The sequence below is a fragment of the Rhineura floridana genome, chromosome 4, assembly GCF_030035675.1.
Source record: "Rhineura floridana isolate rRhiFlo1 chromosome 4, rRhiFlo1.hap2, whole genome shotgun sequence".
In the NCBI taxonomy this organism is placed as follows: Eukaryota; Metazoa; Chordata; class Lepidosauria; order Squamata; family Rhineuridae; genus Rhineura; species Rhineura floridana.
Window position 1 is genome coordinate 128860848 of NC_084483.1, and position 15823 is coordinate 128876670.

Genomic DNA, 15823 nt, shown 5'->3' on the forward strand with positions numbered 1-15823 from the left:
TATAACAATTCCCCCCCCCATCTTCCGATAGACCTGATCTTCCCTAGCAACTCAACTCCCAACCTATAAAAAGAAAGTATTAACATTTAAGATAATGGGTACATATGCAGTAATAATGGAAATACTTGGTTTTGTGTTATCTAAAGTAGTTGTTGAAAAGCAGTGGTTTTCAAACTTCTTTCAGGGACATCTGCCTATAGCAACTTTGGGTATCAGGGAATGCTTGCATTCTGCAGAGGACTGTGAAGTAATCAGTTTTCCCACCTGTTAAGATCAATTTTTTTATAGACGTCCAGTGCTTTACCAAAGTACTTTTTTTGAGAATTAAGGGATTCCAACGAAGCTGCACAAGTCCCATGTTTGTCCCACTCATGTTTCCTACATAAAGAAAACAAATGTGTCACAGAATCATACAATAACAGAGTTGGAATGGGTCCTATAAGGCCACTGAGTCTAACCCCCGTTCAATGCAGTGTCAAGCGCTGATGTATTCAGAAAGCTACAAGAAAACTGTGTAACATAAAATACCTAACTTAAATTTCAGAATAATATTGCAAATGTATGCCCAATTAACCTTCCAACTCAGAGCAATTTTGCTCTTAAGCATTCTCACTCAGATCTGATTTCTTTACATGCCCTCATGGGCATCGGCAGAAGGGCATGAGGGATAGTTGCCCTCTCCCAACAATGAATCAAAGTTCCTAGATTCCCAACATTCATTTTTATAACAAGCAAATTTCCACCATTCGTAGAACTTGATATGAGGCAAAATGTGCAGGTACTATTCTCCTTATTTGTTTTGTGAGAAAGTAGCCTGTGGCTATCTTTCCCTTCTCAAAGGAGTGATCTATAAAGGAATTACAAGACTAAAACAATATTTGGATTGAAGAACTGTAAACAGAGGGGAAGGAGTTCTTAAATGTGTCAAAATCAAGGAACATCTCTGTTCACACACTGAGATTCCTCTGAGGGACTCTAAAATCTATCTATATTTATATAGTTTGCTATATTTCACAGACTCCTAAATCTGTTACCATGTGTTAGATCCAAACTTTCTCTTCTTTGGTTCCAAACTCTGTCTTTTTCTTTGGTTTCAGCCTTATTTTTCCACACTATAATACATTTCAAATCCAGTATAACAGAACTGTTTAACAAAAAAGAGTGCCTAGAAAGCAAATGCCTGCAACAACACTCTTCTGCAGCAGTTTCCCAAGTTTTCTTTATGTGATCCTGGTTGTCTTGCTGCACATTGAGAAATGTGAGAAAGTTTCTCACATTGAGAAAGTGGATAGAGAAAAGTTCTTCTCCCTCTCTCATAATACTAGAACTCGTGGACATTCAAAGAAGCTGAATGTTGGAAGATTCAGGACAGACAAAAGGAAGTACTTCTTTACTCAGCGCATAGTTAAACTATGGAATTTGCTCCCACAAGATGCAGTAATGGCCACCAGCTTGGACGGCTTTAAAAGAAGATTAGACAAATTCATGGAGGACAGGGCTATCAATGGCTACTAGCCGTGATGGCTGTGCTGTGCCACCCTAGTCAGAGGCAGCATGCTTCTGAAAACCAGTTGCCGGAAGCCTCAGGAGGGGAGAGTGTTCTTGCACTTGGGTCCTGCTTGCGGGCTTCCCCCAGGCACCTGGTTGGCCACTGTGAGAACAGGATGCTGGACTAGATGGGCCACTGGCCTGATCCAGCAGGCTCTTCTTATGTTCTTATGTTAACTCTTTCCGAATTTCCTAACTAAATGTGTATCTTCCCCTCAGGACTGTGGAATGTTCTTGATACTGGATAGCTTATCTTTATGCACATCTTCACAAACATATAACCCCCAATAAAGTCTGGACTATATGTGCAAACATTCAGTTAGGTGGATTTTGCAAGTTCTGGGGCTTACAACACCCGGGGGTTCAAAGGGAGGAAGGAGTGTGTGTTAGGGATGGGCATTTAGGCTGAAATGTGCATATTCAGCATAAAGGTTTCCAATAGCAGGAGCACTTAATCAACAGTCAGAATAAGAAAAACTGTGAAATGTTTGTCTAAACAAACACAGGAGATCTTTTCATGAAAAGAAAGTTCCCAATTTCCTTTTGTCCTCTGCACCCCCACCCCAATCCGTACTAGAGGATGAGGGACCCTCCTGAACAGTTTGGGATCTGGGAGAGGGATTACCCCAAAATGGGCTAAGCTTCCTCAAGTTATCTTATCTTAGAATTAAACTCTTATGCTTTACTGATATAAATGCTAGGTGATATCCAATAGTATCTCTCTGCTAATGGAAGAGACAATGCTTGTGTAATAAATTACCCCTCACCCTTGCAGCCCTCACACAACTCCCCCCCCTCCAAATGGCTCTGGAGTGTTTGAAGGCCCTCCAATAGAGATTGACAGGCAGTGCAGGAGACAGGAGAGGAAAGGAAAATACTGGTGCATAAGTGGAAGGATATTGGATATTTATTTATTTATTATTTGATTTATATCCCACCCTTCCTCCCAGCAGGAGCCCAGGGAGGCAAACAGAAGCGCTAAAAACACATAAAAACATCATAAAGACCCTAAAATACACAAAAACAAAACAACTTTAAAACATTTTTTTAAAAAAAAGCTTTTAAAACATCTTTAAAAATGGAGTTAAATTTTTTAAAAAACATATTAAAAAGCAATTCCAACACAGATGCTGACTGGGATAGGTCTCAACTTAAAAGGCTTGTTGAAAGAGGAAAGTCTTCAAAAGGTGCTAAAAAGATAACAGAGATGACGCCTGCCTAATATTTAAGGGGAGGGAATTCCACAGTGTAGGTGCTGCCACACTAAAGGTCCGTTTCCTATGTTGTGCAGAATGGACCTCCTGATAAGATGGTATCTGCAGGAGGCCTGCACCTGCAGAGCGCAGTGATCGATTGGGTATATAAGGGATAAGACGGTCTTTCAGGTATCCTGGTCCCAAGCTGTATAGGGCTTTGTACACCAAAACTAGAACCTTGAACTTAGTCCGGTAGCAAAAGGGCAGCCAGTGCAATTCTTTTAGCAGCGGGGTGACATGCTGGCAATACCATGCCCCAGTGAGCAGTCTCGCCGCTGCATTTTGCACCAGCTGCAGCTTCCAAATCAATCTCAAGGGCAGTCCCACATAGAGCGCATTACAGTAATCCAACTTGGAGGTTACCAGTGTGTGGACAACAGTGGTCAGGCTATCCCAGTCCAGAAATGGATTCATATTTTACCAGGTACCTGTTAGCACAGTCTCAGAAAGAGAAAGACTTGCAGAATGCTTCAGTAAAGAGACGAGCATTTCTGCTTCATATGAAATTGGAAACTATGGAAACCACAAACTCTGAAAGCTCTAGTGTAAAAGAAAAACTAGATTGTTTTTCATTTGTCAGTTGAATAGAAAAGCATGTTGTCCTTGTTCCTAGCGGATTTTGATTTGTCACATATGAAGGTTGCTGCTGCTAGCTTGACTGCATCACAAAATGACAAAGGTTAATTGTTAGATATCTTCCTTCAGTGAGCAATGTCAATACTAAAGCTTTGTATAGATTCTTCCTCCTTCCTCCTTTCAAGGTTATAGGAAACAGGAACACCAATGGTAGAGAAGAGACAGAACTTTGTGTGTTCAGCACTCAAACTATATTAATTAGGATGTGTTCAATGAGACAGGGAGTTGAAAGAAAGCCAGTGCACATTACAGCAAACTTCATTCTCTATTCTCCACCTCCAATTCTTGGACTGTTGGACTATGCTCATATTGTGTAGCTGGGCTATACAACACAGCAGTTTCTGCTTTGGGCTCCAATATATAACAACAAGCGCCTACCAAGGCTGTGATGTTGCAACTATGGCCCAACATTGCCATTATGATGGATGTGCAGCTGACTCTGACCCATGTCTCCTCAGTAACATTTAATAAAAGATGACATGTGACATAACATCACTGCACACATTTCCTCTGGGCCTTCTCCACTTCATTGGTTGCCAGTTGCACAGGGGGAGGTTGTGACAGCAACATGCTCTCTGTAGTGTCTAACTTGAACCTATATATTTCAGTCCAGTCTCCAATGAGGCATCTGAAAGCAGCTCTCACAATCAAAGTGATATGGTGAACCATGGGATAAATAGATCTAGATCTTGATGCAGACAAGTGATTGCTTCACTGATCATCCCAATTTAATTTCATACACATACATAGTCAATGCAGCATACTACCTTAATGTTTTAGAAATAAATACAAGAGAGAAACACCATGGCTGTGGAAAGCATATTCTACTGGAATCAATGGAAGGTATATCTCACCCATGCTTGATGGATTGCTCTCAGTAATAAATGAAGTTTGCGCTATACAAAATTTAGAGCAAGCAATAAACTCTGCCCCCAAAATAAACAATCTAAGGTTCCAGAAATCTAAAACCCTTTCTGAAACTGTCAATGAACTAATTGTGGTTGGGTATTTGATTCCATGGCCTGGTCTTTGTGACTTTATTATGTTGTATATTTGATATTGGATTGCTAGTTTTAATAATATGGGACTGTTTTGTTGAAATGTTTTTACATGTTATCCATATTTTAAATATTGTATTTCATGTGAACCACCTTGAGAGGTATTTTTTCTTGAATCTAAAAATATATTAAATAAATAAAAGTGACTAAAGACATTAGCACTGAGATCTAGTACACATATTCTTCTGAGTGATATAAAATTCCAAAACCCCAACAAGCCTACAGAGCACAGGACCTAGACTTTGCCTCCTGCAAACAGAAGGATTCCCAACTGTTCAACCAAGATTTGTTCTGGTGAAATCTCACTGGCAGAAATGGAGGCGGGGGTGTTTTTTTCACTCCTCCCCTTCTCTTGTACTCCTCCAATCTGCTCTAGCAGTTGGGAACCCTCCAGAACAGCATGGAAGGTGGTGCTGGGGTTAGGGGAGGAGGGAAAATTAGTAAAAATGGCCTCCCTTTTCAGAGGATGCTACTTCTAGCAGGAGAAAACTCTGGATCCAATCCAGAGATTGGGTGGGTGAAAAAGGAAGTAAAGCAAAGGCACAATACTTTCTACAGGATGTGCTATATTTTATTTTCACCTAGTTCCTATTAGGTTCTATTTCCGATCTCTATGTATGGATGTGAAAGTTGGACAGTGAAAAAAGCGGGTACAAGAAAAATCAAATCATTTGAAATGTGGTGTTGGAGGAGAGCTTTATGCATACCATGGACTGCAAAAAAGACAAATAATTGGGTGTTAGAACAAATTAAACCAGAACTACCATTAGAAGCTAAAACGATGAAACTGAGGTTATCATACTTTGGAAACATAATGAGAAGACATGATTCACTAGAAAAGACAATAATGCTGGGGAAAACAGAAGAGGGTAGAAAAAGAGGAAGGCCAAACAAGAGATGGATTGATTCCATAAAGGAAGCCACAGACCTGAACTTACAAGATCTGAACAGTGTGATTACAACAGATGCTCTTGCAGGTCGCTGATTCATAGGGTCACTAAAAGTCATAACCGACTTGAAGGCACATAACAACAACAAAAACCACTTTGATGTTTTTAAAGAAATAGCGGTATACAAATATATTTATAAATAAAAATAAATAAATCCTCTTTATTGATGGCCATCACTGCCTCCTGTGGGAGTGAATTCCATAGTTTAACTGTGCACTGTGTGAAGAAGTACTTTCTTTTATCTGTCCTGAATCTTCCAAAATTCAGCTTCATTTCAACTGACTATGAAGGCACATAACAACAAAATAAATTTCCTACTAGTGTCTATCCACTCCAGAAAATCAAATGAAAATGAGTATTTTTGTAACACTACCAAAATGTTTAAAAGTGGCACAACTCACCAGAATCGGGTGTGATTTGGATGAATCACATCTGGCCAATATTTGTTCATGTCATCCATGAGATCCTAGAAACAATTAGAAAAGGATCCTGTTAACTGAAAAGCAGCACTGTGTTCCATATAAAGACGAAGCTACAATGGGAACCTGATGCAGGTATAGAACTATCCCCATGTCCAGCTCTGCTCACAGACTGTAAAACATTTAGGAACAAACACAACATTACAGTTTTTGGCTAGCATAGGATTATGTCAGTATTAGAAGCAATGGACCAGTCTGCAAGCACTTTAGATGGGCTCAATGGGCCACCAGACCTCTTCAACTCTACTCTACTTTGAAGAAAAAACCCTTGCATGGTCATTTTATGATATGTGTAAGCTTCTTCAGTGCCAAATGCACAATGTTTAGGTGTAAGCTGATTTTTAGTCGGATACAGAAAATATTTTATTTTATTAAATGCTATCCTGATTTTTTTACTGAAGGTTAGCATTGATTTTTTAAAACATTGATCAATAAATGAAAACCCAATGGAGGACATGGGATCTACTGAAACTGCAGAGCATGGGATACTCTCAGGATACTAAGCAATACAACGCAATTTGGAATTCTGGCTCTAAAGCAGCGTGCAATTCAAATACCTTGTACTAAACGTTATTGGAAAGTAAAAGGTTTTATGGTTAACTCTCTAAGCAATGGTTGCTTGTCTACCACTTTCTTTCCTACAGAAGTTACTACAAAATATGTATACAATTTCTCTACTAACTTTATTCTATCTGTTCCTGGAGCACAAGGGTGCTCTTTGCCACTCAGATTCACAACAACTTCTAGGTGATCAGGCAAATTCCATTATGTCCTTGCAGAAAATTCTTTCTGGCTGATGAGATATTATTTTAATATATAAATATATTAATATTACACAATAGCAGTATACAACTATAAAAAGTAAAAAAAGATTAAAAACAATTCACAAAAAGAAATCTGATACTACTTTCATCCTTCTGAGAAAGCCAGTAAAGATAAAAAAAGTTTATCATCTGACAGTGTTCACAATGTTGGAGCTTAACTTCAGTGTTCCCCGAGATAGGGGCTGCTGTGAAGGACTCTCTCTGAGTCACCATGAAACAAACTGCTTGTGCACATGGCACCAGAAGGAAAACCCCTGCAGATGACCACAGTGAATGCACAGATAAGGGTAAGACAATCCCTCAGATAGTTTGAACAGGTGGGAGGCAGATACTATAATTGAATGGAGGGAGAAGGTAGATACATCTTATGTCAGAAGCTTCAGCCAGGGATGGATGAGGCAGATGCCTCCAGATAGCACATCACACTAATACTTGTTATTTTTCATAAGCTGCTACCATCTTCTGTTCACAACTCAATTAGCTTCTTCTAACCTATAAAACAAAAAATAGGGTGGATCCTATGTTTCAGACTACTTAATACCTTGAGGATTAAGATCAGTTAAGAATGCCGTGCCTTTTTATCCCTCGTGTTTCTCAAAGTGACATATTTCAATCTAATGCAGTGTTTTATTAGCTGCCTTTTTAGGGTAATGTGATGTTGTTGTTGTTTTTTTGCTTTATGCTGTATGAAGATGGCTTAGAAGTAACCTAAACAAACAAACCACACCACCCACCCGCTGGGCTCTGCTATACTATTGGCCTTAAGACACTGTATAGAGGCTCTTACACAAATCATTAAACTCTGACGAACAGATGAAGTTGCCTTATACCAGTCAGACTATTCGTCCAGTTAGACCAATATTGTCTACTCTGTATTAGCATCAGCTTTCCAGGGTGTCAGGCAGAGAACATTCCCATCACTTTCCTCTTCCAACAAGCCTTTTAAGTTGAGACCTATCCCAGTCTGCATCTGTGTTAGAATTGCTTTTAATATGTCTTTTAATATCTTTAACTCTTTTTTTAAAATATGTTTTTAAAGTTTTTAAAAATGTTTTTAACATTGTTTTGTTTTAATTGTATTTTAAGGTCTTTTTATGATGTTTTAAAGTGTTTTTAATGTTTCTGTTTGCCGCCCTGGGCTCCTGCTGGAAGGAAGGGTGGGGTATAAATAAAATAAATAAATCACCTGTTACCTGGTCATTTTAATTGGAAATGTCTAGGAGTGAACTCAGACCTACTGAGCTATTGTCCCTCTTCCCCCTGGAGACTTGCTTGAATAGTATCCAAAAGCATTTTAAGCCCTTTTTTGTTGGCCTTTAATGACAAGATTTAAACAAACATGAAGATATATTAATCTCCATATATTTTGTATCCTAGTTTGTGTAAGACTTTATCCCAATAAGATCAACTGTATAAAATAAAATGTAATACACTGTTATCTACCCCAAACCCTTGGAATGGGATGAGACCGAAAAAGTCTCAAAATAAAAATCATATCCACCTTGAGTAACAATTGACAGACTATGAAAAATATGGGTGATTCAACAAAACAAATCAAGTTTAACCCAACTCAAGGCTCATATTTTCATTTAATTCATACCTTAATCTCAGACATGTCGAAGTGCCAAGTGCTATTACAGTCTTCTGCTTTATCAGGCCTATGGGAAAATAAGCACAATAAAACTAAAATACTATTAAACAGTGGGAGGAAAAAATGGAAACTGGTCCTTATAATATTGCAAATTAAAATAATCTTTAGAAAAAATAAAACCCTTTTCTACAATATCATGCCTCATACAAACCAAATTTAACTGAGTAAGTAGAGTTGTCTGCATGCCTAAGATATATTTGTAAAAATCAGGATTGGAAAGATTTGTTTATTCCTTCTTCATCTCCTTTCCTAGTCACTACACTAGAGTTGACAACATTTGTTCTAGCCCTGCTCCTATACATGCCTAACATGGAGATTATTAGCAGGCAAAACGTTTCTCACTACTTCTTTCCATGCCAGGAAAAATTTCACTTGTTAGATTTCAGCATGCACCCAAAATAAAATTTCTTCTTCCTCGGTTTACCCATTCTTCCATTGCCATTCCCTTATCTGTTGCCTTACCTGTGTCAATTTTTAGATCTGGGGTCACCAACCTTTTTGGGCCAGTGGGCATATGTGGAATTGTGAGAAACTGCCATGGGCACAAGTCACAAAATGGCTGCCACGGAGGAGTGGCGTAACACAAAATAGCTGCCACATCCAAAAGAGCAGAAAAAGAGATAGGACTACAAAATGATGTGAGCATGCTTTTTAACCAACCACCAATCAATGTGAGAAAGACACCTATATCAGCCGCAGTGTACTTGCTCATAGAGAGAAGCTCTTTGAACCTCTACCCCTTCTTGGAGGAAGGGCGGGATATAAATTTAATAAATTTATAAACAATAACAAATAATAACAAACAAATAATAGATAATACTCTGTTCAGAACAGATGGAAGGGTGGGTAACCAATCCTGACATCCAGTGAAAATGTGGACATGTTTTTGAGGGCATGTTCAATGTAGGAGAGTCTGAGCCAATGCAGACAGGAAGTGAGCAGAAAGACCAAACACTCTCTCATACACTATGGATTTTTGAGGGAATATTCATGGAGGCCTTTTGGTGACCACTGTTTTAGAGTGTGAAGCTCCTCAGGACAGAATATGACCTTGTAAAGTGCCACGCACAATGACATTCTAAATTCAGCTGGGAAAGGAACAGTTTGTTCTTACTGTAAACGGTGTTTCTTCATGGATGACAAGAGGTCTCCAAGCGGGTATGGTAGCTCTGCCTACAACCCAGACACAGGAAACACCTCAGCAAATACTCCTCCCCTCATGCTGAGGCTCAGTTCTTTTCTTGTAAAGCTCTAGGTATCAGCCTCAAGTACCAACTCAGAATGGGAGAACATTTAACCAGAACATAAACAGAGAAAAAACAAGGTCAAATGACCTGAAAGATAAATTCCCAGAAAGGAGCCATGGCATTTAACAAAGTTAGTCCCATCCACCGCACAAATTACTGTATGGGCGGGCCTTGGAGACCTCTGGTCATCCACGAAGAAACACTGTTTACAGTAAGAACAAACTGTTCCTTCTCTCATGGATGACAGTGGTCTCCAAGAGGGACGTACTACAGCTGCAGACCTAGGGTGGGCCTAATGAGATAACACCTGCTGTAGGACCCTACGGCCAAATGAGGCCTCTGCCGAGGCTAAAAGGACAATCTTGCAATGCTTTGTGAATGTACTGGGCGTAGACCACGCTGCTGCCTACAAATGTCTAAAATGGGAGCATTTGTGGAGTACGCTGCGGCGGCGGCTGCAGATCTAGTGGAATGTGCTGTAATGCATAAAGGAGATGGAATATTAAGAGCCTTGTAGGCTAATGATATGCATGCCTTAATCCATCTAGCTATGGTGGCCGCTGTGACTTTTCTCCCCATAGTGCCTGGGTGAAAAGATATAAACAGAGAGTCAGATTGCCTAAATGGTTTGGTTCTATAAGCACACGTCTAACATCTAGAGAATGCCATGCCTTCTCCCTGGGGTGAGAAGGATTAGGGCAAAAAGAAGGTAGTATTATTTCCTGGATTCTGTGAAAAGAGGTGTTGACCTTAGGGATGAAATCAGGTCTAGTGCGCAGCACTACTCTGTCTTTGTGAAAGGTGCATAGGTGTTTTTGAACTGATAAAGCTTGCAGGTCAGACACACGTCTTGCCGATGTGATGGCCACCAAAAAGGCCGTTTTGAAGGAGAGCATCTTTAGAGAGATAGTGCCTAATGGTTCAAAAGGTTGTTTTTGAAGAGCAGTAAGAACTTGGTGTAAACTCCAGGTTGGAAAGCGATGGATAACCGGAGGGCTAATTAGAGTGGCGCCATGAAGGAACTGCTTTGCCAGAGAATGGGAAGCCAATGACACTGATCCTGGGGCTGATAATATGGAAGATAAAGCCGTCACCTGTCTTTTCAATGTGGCTGGGCGCAGACCCATCTGCAAACCTTCCTGAAGGAACAGCAACACATCCTGAATCGTCATTTTTTCTGGACTGAATTCCTGCTTTGAGCACCACTGTGAGAAAACTTTCCATGTGCTCTGGTAGCTGCAAAGCGTGGAAGGCCTTCTTGCAGCCAAAATGGTGTCTACCACTGATACGGCCATGCCCGACCTTAGCTGCCATGAGCATTCAATTTCCAAGCGGCTAGACGGATGAAACAGCGGTCCCTGGTAAAGGAGATCCTGCCATATCAGGAGATGGAACGGTTGGGACTCGGACAACTGCATTATCTCTGAGAACCAGGGGCGTCTCGGCCAATACGGGGCTACCAGCACCACTTTGGCTCTTTCTAATCGTATCTTCTTTAGGACTCTGGATAGCAGCGGAGTCGGTGGAAAGGCATACAACAGCCCCTTTGGTCAGGGAGCTCCCAAAGCGTCCACTTGTTCGGCTTTGTGACTCATATAACGAGAAAAGAAACGGCAAAGCTGATGATTTGTGTCGGATGCAAAAAGATCTACCTTGTACCTGCCGAATCTTGCTTGCAACATACGAAACACCGTCTCGTTGAGAGCCCATTCTCCCAAAAACATCTGTTGCCAACTTAACCAGTCTGCTGCTATGTTTAGGTTGCCCTGAATGTATTCTGCTGTGAGGGACGTTACATGGAACTCTGCCCAGGACAGTAGTATCATTGCCTCCGCATGCAGTTGCAAAGAGCATGTGCCACCCTCCTTGTTCAAGTGAGCTCCGACTGTTGTGTTGTTGGTCCATATGAGGACATCCGGATATTGCATTAGACTGGCAAAATGATGGAGGACTAGATGTGCAGCCCGTAGCTCTAACCAACTGATGCTTTGGCAAGCTTCCAGTGACAACCATGTCCCCTGTACGTGGTATCCCTGACAATGTGCCCCCCAACCTTTGAGGCTCGCATCTGTGGCGATGATCAACCGGGGAGGGACCTGCAATGGAACGCCCTTCTAAAGATGTAGTGTTGTTGACCACCAGCACAACAATTCCTTCACAGAGGTTGTGATGCGAACATGCCTGTTCCTGCAGCATGCAATGTCCTGCTTGAACCGAAGGAGAAGCCACTGCAGCGGCTGAGAATGGAGATGTGCCCAAGGTACAATGCCTATGGCCGAAGTCATCATGCCTAGCAGTTTTGCAAGCAGCACAACATCTGCCACTTGACTGTGAGAAATTGCAGCCATCAGGTTCACTATTTTTTGAATTCTCTCGCCTGACAGATAAATAAATTGAGTGATTGTGTCTAGCGTTGCCCCCAGGTGTTGGATCCTCTGTGACGGGCTGAGTTGGCTCTTCAGGTTGTTCACCAAAAACCTGTGATCTTTTAGGTGAGCTAACGCTATCTGAAAGTCTTCTCGTGCTTGAGTAAGGGATTTGGATCTTATTAGGAGATCATCCAGATAAGGATAAACATGCAGCCCTTGTAACTGGAGGCTGGCCACTACCATCACCATGATCTTGGTAAACACCCTGGGAGGCGACGATAGGCCGAAAGGTAGTGCGTTGAACTGGTAATGGAGGCTGTTGAAATAAAAATCACAGAAGACGGCGATGTGCAGGGAACATTGGCACATGTAAATAGGCCTCCTTGAGGTCTATGGAAGCTAGAAAATCGTAAGGTTGTAGGGCCTCCCTGACTGATGACAGTCTCCATCCTGAACCTGCGTGGGGTAACAAATTGATTGAGAAATTTCAGGTCGAGTACCGCGTGCCAGGAGCCGTCCTTCTTTCCCACTAAGAAGACTGAGTAAAGCCCTGAGAAAAACTCTTCTAAAGGCACTTCCTCTATTGCTGAGATATTTAGCAAATGGAGGATCTCGTTGGACACTGCCTGAAACTTCAATGTGGATCTGGTTACCGGAGAAGGAACGAACCTGGTAGGCGAATACTACAACAGATCTATTTTGTAACCCTCTTGAACTACTTGCAAAACCCATTTGTCCTGGGTGGTTTCCCTCCATAGATGGGAGAACTGACCTAATCTTCCTCCCACTGGTGGTAGCTGGGCTGAGTCAGAAACATTGCTGATTCTGATGCCCTGGGCGTCCTTGGCTGGGATAACTATGGGAAAAGGAAGATTGAGGAGCTTTTGTTGGAAATCTTGGTTTGTTCCATGCAGGACGGGCGTTTCTGGAATCACGTCCTCTTCCATTGGATCTGAAAGGACGAAAATTGTGCTGAAACTGGAAGGAACCAGAGGGGCGACGATATAAGCGCCGGTCATCCCGTTATTGTGATGGCACAGCCTTCTTTTTATCCCTAGACTCAACTAGGACATCCTTTAAAGCTGACTCTCCAAACAGCTTGTCACCGGAAAAAGGAACAGAAGCTAGTGTTGCTCTAGAAGAAGTATCCACATCCCAGCGGGAAAGCCAGAGATGCCTGCGGGCAACTACTGCTGCCGTCATAGCTCTGCACAAAAATGGAATAGAATCCATAGTTGCATCAGCAATAAACATCAAGGATCGCGAGACCTTCAGCAAGGTCTTCCGGATCCTAGCGGGATCTTGATTCATGAAGATCCTCTAGAAGATCCTCCACCCACAAGAGCGTTGCCCTAGCAAAAAAGAGGCTCAGATTGCCAGTGCATTAGCATCACACGATCTTTTAAGGGCCAAGTCCGATCTGCGCTCATTAGGATCCTTCAGTTGCGCATGCCCATCCCAGGGAAGTAAAGCACGTGAAAGTAAAGCGGAGATTGGACTGTCCACTACTGGTGTGTGAAGCTGTTCCATCACTTCAGGTTCCAGAACAGAAAATGTATTGGTGTAACTAATTCCGTTCTTACACTGAAGAGGAATATCCCATTCAGACTTCATTAAGGCCTTAACTGAGGCCGGAAGTGGAATGCCCCTATTTATCCAAGTAGTGGCTGGTAAGACCATAACACTTTTAGGTAGAAGTTGTTGCTGGTGGTGGTGGTGGTGAGGTAATAAATCCAGGGCAGCTAACACCTTAGCACATAAGGGAGTGTAGTAAAGATCTGTAAATAGCCTGGAGAAAACTGAATCCTCATGACCTGACACATCGCTCCATTCCTGCTCGTCCCCTACAGGTTCCTTTTCCATGTCTGGGAGTTGACAGTCATCTTGTGATTGAAGGATAGGAGGCATAGCAGAACTCAGTCCCCTGACAGGTTCAAAGAGAGACAGTGAAGCTCTAGCATCTCAGTACTGAACGCCTGCCAATCTCTTAGCTAAGGAGGGGTCTGACTGCGTGTTTCCCTGGCCAGGAGAATGGGCATGCTTTGATGATTGCCCTCTGACCAGCTCAGCGGCCAGGACACCTATCGTGGCGTTCTTGAGCTGCTGAATCACCTCAGGAGTGAAAAGCCCAGATACTGGGTTTTGCCATTGTGGTTGGTGCCAAATCAAATTGGGGGGTGCAGCAACACCCAGAGGCGCTGCCCTGTCAGAAATTGATGGCCTCATCTCCTCCTCTTCAGAGGAAAGGGATTCCACATTTGGAGCAACACTTGAGGTCAAGCATGGGGGTTCTGGTGAATGGTCACGCTGAATCTGCATAGTTGCTGCCATTATACCCATAGCGGGGGCTACTGCTCCCCTTTGGGGTAAACAAATGGCAGAATGATCCAAAGGTCCCATAGCGGGGGCTACCGCTCCCCTTCGGGACATCAGCGGAGCAGCTAGTGGCTCAGTGAGCTGAATAATGGCGGGGGCTACTGCTCCCCTGCCAGATCTAGTTTTTTCCAGAGTTCCCATAGCAGGGGCTACCGCTCCACTTCAGGATGCCAGCGGGTTATTTAATGTCTCAGAATGGTCAGTTATGGCAGGGGCTACTGCTCCCCTGTCGTTAGAAACCAGTATTGAAGTTCCCTCAGGTTGGTCAGAAGCTACCGCTTCATAAAGACTGACTGTGGTAAGCATTGAGGTTCCCGCGGGCTGAGAAGAAGCTACCGCTTCATAGTGCCTGGCTGTGATAGAAACATCCCATGCCTTAATTACAGCCAAGTCTGGTGAGGCTACTGCCTCTCTATGAGTGGCCATGGTAGGGGCTGGTACTGAAGAAATAGTCAGTTGAGACTGAACAGTATTGTTTAAAATGGTGAGCGCTGCAGGCAGCAATACATTCAAAATGGCGGGCGCTACTGATGAGCTACCCGCTAAGGATCGCCTCAGCGCTGAGCTTGCTGACGATTCTTTAGAGTGTTTCGATGATCGGACACTGCTTGCGGTTACTGACGAGCCGTGGCTTGTCTTTTTAAAACATTTTTTCTTTGCCGCTTTGTCCATATTAACGCTAACGATTTTTTTTTAAAGTAAGAAACGAAGAGAAACAAAGAAGAGAAGCAGAGGAGAACTAGGAATCAAACGATAAAGGTAAGAATCAATACAAATAACATTAACAGGAATTGGTAAAGAGATCTCACAAAATGATGTACTCTGAGCTGAGACAGGAAACGAACTGAGCCTCAGCATGAGGGGAGGAGCAAATGTTTGCTGAGGCGTTTCCTGTCTCTGGGCTGTAGGCAGAGCTACAATACCTGCTTGGAGACCTCTGTCATCCATGAGAGAATATTATTAAAAACCAGGTGTATTTTCACAATAGGATGCCTCAGGATGCAGTCCTGTTACTTTTTTTGCAGACAGCCCCCTCCTGGGTTCCCCATTTCTACAGCCAATTAAATTGCACAATTCCCAGTCACTACAGTCAATAACCAGTCAGCATAGATCCCCCTTGCACACTAATTGGCTCCTACCATTTGTTGTTGTGGGGAAGAGAGAGTCACAAGGACCTGAGAGATAAAAGTTTACATAGACAAGAGGGCAGAGAGCCAAATCCAGGTACTTACTATCTTATGATGACTGCAAGCTCAGGCTGCCAGCCAGCAGCAAGCTCTGGGGGAGTGATACTATGAAGGGAAGGATGGAGCAGTGGATGGGTCCCTGCATGCTGAGGATGCTGTTGTCTGCCAGCGAGTGCTTCCTTTCCTATGCTCCAGGGAGGGGTTTTCTGAAGGGGGAGTTGTTCAAGGGGGGGGGAGGAGAG

At 42.6% G+C, this 15823-nt stretch overlaps 1 protein-coding gene across 5 annotated transcripts in view; it reads right to left on the reverse strand.

Annotated features, from left to right (window-relative positions):
- The window catches only part of RNASET2 (ribonuclease T2), a 69983-nt gene that overhangs the window by 13774 nt on the left and 40386 nt on the right, over nucleotides 1–15823 (reverse strand). For all 5 annotated transcript variants that reach the window (XM_061624373.1, XM_061624372.1, XM_061624371.1 and 2 more), the window contains 3 exons: nucleotides 8352–8409; nucleotides 5850–5914; nucleotides 265–378 (listed from right to left, as the gene is read on the reverse strand). In XM_061624373.1, coding sequence (XP_061480357.1) covers nucleotides 265–378; nucleotides 5850–5914; nucleotides 8352–8409 — 237 coding nt within the window. The remainder of the gene's footprint in view (nucleotides 1–264; nucleotides 379–5849; nucleotides 5915–8351; nucleotides 8410–15823) is intronic.